Source organism: Galeopterus variegatus, unplaced genomic scaffold (assembly GCF_000696425.1).
Source record: "Galeopterus variegatus unplaced genomic scaffold, G_variegatus-3.0.2 Scaffold11176, whole genome shotgun sequence".
In the NCBI taxonomy this organism is placed as follows: domain Eukaryota; kingdom Metazoa; phylum Chordata; class Mammalia; order Dermoptera; family Cynocephalidae; genus Galeopterus; species Galeopterus variegatus.
This window is the reverse complement of record NW_007737287.1, coordinates 1,045-6,334: the sequence shown is the minus strand read 5'-3', so window position 1 is coordinate 6,334 and position 5,290 is coordinate 1,045. Positions and strand designations below refer to the sequence as shown.

Below are 5,290 nucleotides of genomic sequence, written 5' to 3'. Positions count from 1 at the left end.
AAAAGAAAAATAGTTTGATAGTATATTTTGAATATAGATGTTCTTATAGTCAGACTGAAAATTGAACTTGAATGTTGATTCATTTGTTTGTGTTGTTGTGGTCTTTTTATCATGACTTTTTCCTTTCTTCCTGCCTTTTCCTTTAAAAAGAAAAAGATGGCCTTCAAAACTGTGTGTCCTCAATGTTGTATGAACTTGCTTAACATGAGTTCGGTTGCTGTCTCTCTCAAAGACCCTTCGACCCCCAAAGAAGCAGGTTAAGTGTTGCTCTGAGATTCATTTTCTAACGTGTTGTTGTCTGACCTCCTTAACCTTATCATGATATTTCTGTTAGCTATTGTATTTGATATATCAATGTGTGTGAGTATATATAGAGAGAAATCTGTAAAGTAAAATTTATATATAATATATGTATTCAAAGATACATATGTTATATATACATATGTGGATGTATGACTTATTTTTCCTTATACACAGAATTCTGCTACCATGTATATATAAATAAACTTATTTTATTAGCCAGAGGATTAAGTTGCTAATACATTTTGCATTCTTTTCATTTTAAAACAATTTTTAAGGCTTCCTTACGCAGTATCAACACTACTTTATGTCCATCTGTATTTTTTAACCTGATTTTAATAGTAAGTTGGGTTTTATGAGTGAGATGAGCTAATAGGATTAGCAGTTTATCATTTGGTAAAACAAATCCTTTAGAACATGTTTGTGATTTCTCCAAGGTAGAATCATCTTCTGTCAGGTCTTTGGAGACACTGGTGTCGATTAAGTTACATCCCTCTCATTCTCGGTCTCTCCAGGGCTCAAGTGAATTTATAGTAAATATCTTTGGGTCGGAGAAATCTGAAATTAGCCTGGCCAGAAGTGTTACCATTCAATAGAGAATAATAGTGCCTAAACATGACATCTTTACAGACAACTTCATCAGGTAGCTTCAACCCTTCATTTAGCTTTGGACAATACGTCCTGGAATTCACAAGAATGCAGATCCTCGGGACCCAGTCGGTTTCACCTGTATTAGGAGGATGTTATTATAATGCAGTTTTGCATGGGCCCTTCTGGGTACACGAGAGTTGGTGTTCACAGCAAGAATGTCATGTCTAAATAAACAAGGATACTAACTGGCCTTTAGTTGATCTAGTTAGTTAATCTGTTAATCAAGTAACCAACACTGATATTTATAAAGTACCTCCTGTATCATCACAAAGAGACAAAGAATGAAAAAAGGAAGAAAGGGTTGTGGTGTCCTAGTCAGCAGGAAGAGCACACAGAACATTCTGGAAGATGGCCAGGTTTTTTAACTTTACCTGTGCTACCATGGGTAGGTACCCCACTCTCAGAGTGATGGGTGACAGAGAGGGTCCTAAATAAGTCATAAGAGGCCTTCTCATCCCAGCTCTGCTACTTTCTGGACATGGGAACTTGGGCAAGTCATTGCGGGCCACAGGGTCATTACATAAGGGGATCATAGCTGATTGTAGGACATGTGGTGATACTGCTGGACTTGTGCAGCGTGCAGCCCAAGTGGCAGTACATGTCAATCCTATACCTCCCTACCTCCCAAGGTCAAATTGGGAATTCAGTGAAATAAAGTATGGGAATTGTGCTCAGCCGAGGGATGGATTTGGTACTTGCTAGAAGTTGGTTCCCTTCCCCTGCTCTCACTGAAGTTGTATTCCCACATTCAGTATCTGGGATAAATACCCAGCTCTGAGTTTTGGTTACTTCTCCAGGGTAAAACAAGTACAGTGGATTTTAGGTTCATGTTGTCATCCCTGGGGCCAGAGGAACACTTCTGATTCTGGAGAAGTTATTGAGTTACAGCCCTTGACAGTGTGGCTTAGTGGATGCTGAGGGAAATTAAAACCCAGGGGGTGTCATCAGATCTTAACTTGGAGCACCCTTGGAGAGCTTACCAGTCCACACTCGTTGCCGTTTTTATTTGTTAGCTTTCTGACAGATGGGGAAGCAGAGGTGTAGGGAGTAGCTAGAGTGTAATAGGTGCCCAACATGTGTGAGACCTGAATTTGCCCAAGGTCTCTCATTAGTGTGTCAGAGCTAGAGCCCAGGCCAGTGTGTGGAAAGTACAGTCCAGAGAGGCGAAGTAACACGGCCAGCATCAAGCACCTGATGGGCAGCAGAGTGTTAGAGGTTTATTTAATGTTTATTATTTTAAATAGCTACCCATTTCTGTCCTCTGTTACCTGTGTGTACGTGTGCTCGAGTTTGCACATTCGCACACACAGGGATGTAGGAAGCACTGAGATTGGCCCTGAAACACCTAGATTGGGTTCTAGCTTGTGATCTGAGATCTGGGGCAAGTGATCGTTACACTTGTGATCTGAGGTTCCTGAGCCTCAGTTTACTCATCTGTGAAATGGGGCTGCGCACACACAGGGATGTAGGAAGCACTGAGATTGGCCCTGAAACACCTAGATTGGGTTCTAGGTTGTGATCTGAGATCTGGGACAAGTGATCGTTACACTTGTGATCTGAGGTTCCTGAGCCTCAGTTTATTCATCTGTGAAATGGGGCTACTTAATGCCTATCTTCCCCTCTCTTAGACAGTGAAATACACAAATCCAGATGGTCCACCACCATGGCCTGTACTGATCCAGCCTCCCCCACTCCCAGCAGAAAAATCTGGGAGGTTGGGCACATGACCCAGCATCAAAGAATGCATGAGCGCCTCTCTGCACACAGCCCTGGGCAGGGCCCATTTCTCTTTCAGCTCAATGAATGATGGAAACTCATGGAACACAGCAGACAAAGCAGCCCTGGGGATAGGGAAGCTTCCAGAGAGGCCCGTGACCAGGCCAGAGGGACGCTGGGGCTGTAAACCCAAAGCCACTGGACTCTGTAAACCTGCTGGGCAGCAGAGAGGCAGAAGGGGTGATGAGCGAGAGGCGAGTGGTAGTGGACTTGCCTGCCAGTGCCACCTCCAACATGCCCCTCCAGAGGCGCAGGCCATCCTTGAGGGGGACTCGGTCATCATCCTCCCTGGATAGCCCGCCAGCCTCCAGGACCAGTGCTGTGGCTGGCCTCGTTCGAGCACCTGGGGTCTATGTAGGGACAGCACCCAGTGGGCCCGTAGGTGGCCTGGGTGCCCGTGTAACCCGCCGGGCCCTGGGCATCAGCAGTGTCTTCCTGCAGGGCCTGAGGAGTTCAGGCCTGGCCATGGTGCCCGCTCCAGGCTTGGAGAGGGACCATACTGCTGTTGAGGACCTAGGGAACTGCCTGGTGGAATATATGGCCAAGGTGCACGCCCTCGAGCAAGTCAGCCAGGAGCTGGAAACACAACTGCGGATGCACCTGGAGAGCAAGGCCATGCGCTCGGGAGGCTGGGGTGCCCTCCGGGCCTCCTGGGCCAGCAGCTGCCAACAGGTAAGTACCCAGGCCGTGCCCTGGCTTTGCAGAGGCCCGAAGGGGATGCTGAAGGCAGAGGGTAGGGTAGTGAATGGTCTGAGGCCAGGGAAACTGACCATAACCTCTTACGCCTTCATGCTAAAAATGCTAATGACAACCACAGTGGTCACCTTTTACTGAGGTTCTCTATGGGCCAAGCCCACGCGAGTTCCCATACGAGCTCTATTTTCCTGTAACGTCGAAAGCAATGCTGTGCGGTGGGTCATTCATTGACTGCATTTTTCAGATGAGAAAACTGAGGTATGCAATTTGCCCAAGATCACAAAGCTTGCCGGGGGATGGAGCTGAGATCTAAACCTGAATTTTTCTGGATCCAAAGTTCTACTTGTCCCATTACCCTGGGCTGCCTCTTTAACCTTTCCTATTGCAAAAGGGTCTTATAGCCATCATCCAATTGAAAACCATCAAATGGTGTGGCATGAAAAACAGTGACTAGGTGGAGATGTGTTTCTGTACTCATCTGTAATAGCACTGTCCAACAGAAGCGTGAGTCACGTATGTAATTGGCAAGTTTCTATTACGCACAGTAAAAAAAGTAAAAAGAAACAGAAGATGTTAATGCTAATATCATATCTTATTTAACTCGGTGTATCCAAAATGTTATTTCAACATGTAATCAACATCGAAAGTATTAATGAGATCATTTACATGCAAATAGAACTTTCTGCAGTGATGAAAATGTCTTATATCTACACTGTCCAGTCTGACAGCCACTAGCCATATATGACCATAGAGCACTTAAATTGTGGCTAATGAAACTGAAAATTTGAATTTTTTATTTTATTTAATGTTTATTATTTTAAATAGCTACATGTGGCAAGTGCTATCCTTTGGGACAGGACAGGACGCAAAGCTTCCATCTTTTTCCCTTGCTCAGTAGGGCCCTGCTCTCCTGCTATCCAGGGTAATTTCTGCAGACTGCCGAGCTCATCCATCAAGTCTAGCCTGCAGCCTGTGCTTCTAACGCTGGGACTGCAGCCAGCACCACACATCTCAGCAGAGCTCTCTGTGGGTGGCTGGCTTCTCTCCTCCCCTCCCTTCCCAAACGCTGGCCTTGGGATCCCTCGGAGCTAAATCAGTCTCTAACCCAGCCATGAACTGCCAGTTCAGACCCTTTAGACCCTGGGGTCCAGCATGCAGCCCCCAAAAGGATGTCACAGACCTCTATCCTAGTGTGGCTGGGTGATGCTGAGCAGTTGCACACAGGGACCCCATTTGCCCTGCTGCCTCCCATTTCATCCCAGGGTGCTTTTCCTTCACTGTCATCAGTAGCTGGCTGCCAGCACAGTACACATGATGTGCAGAGCTGTCCTCCCCGGCTCTCCCCTGGGGGTGGGGGGCGCTGTTCCGCTGTCTCCATTCAGGCTGTGAGAGAGCAAGAGACCACCATCTTAGAAGAGTCCAGGGCCTTAAAGCCTGTCAAATCTCAGAGGCAGCCATTCCTGCAGGATTCTCCACAACAGTCCTGGTTCCAAATATTTGTGCCATATCAACCACCAGAGCATCGCAAGATAGCCAATATATCAGCATCTGCTGGACAATTGTTTGCACTCAGATGCCACACAGACTTGTTGGAAGAAATCAGGCATCCCAATTTCTAGGTTGAAAAGTAAGGCCATAAAACTTAGTACATACTCCGGCTAGTTATAGGAGCTTTTGCAACTTAACCTCTCTGGGCCTGTTTCCTCATATATAAAATGGGTATAATAATGTCTGGATATTCCAGCAAATCCATAGATAAATAAGATGCATGTTTCCTGCCTACAGGTAGACCACAGACTAGAAAAGCTATAAAATACTGTGAGAGCAGAACAGCCACAACACCAGGACATTCAGCCTCTGCCACTGG

At 46.0% G+C, this 5,290-nt stretch overlaps 1 protein-coding gene across 1 annotated transcript; it reads left to right on the top strand.

The window, feature by feature from the left end:
• Positions 1-2,827: 2,827 nt before the first annotated feature.
• On the top strand, positions 2,828-3,460 carry BFSP2 (beaded filament structural protein 2, phakinin; the record flags this gene model as incomplete). Its single annotated transcript, XM_008594624.1, has 1 exon — positions 2,828-3,460. A coding segment is annotated over exon 1 (550 nt), but the record flags the coding sequence as incomplete, so codon positions are not given.
• Between the last annotated feature and the right edge of the window lie 1,830 nt (positions 3,461-5,290).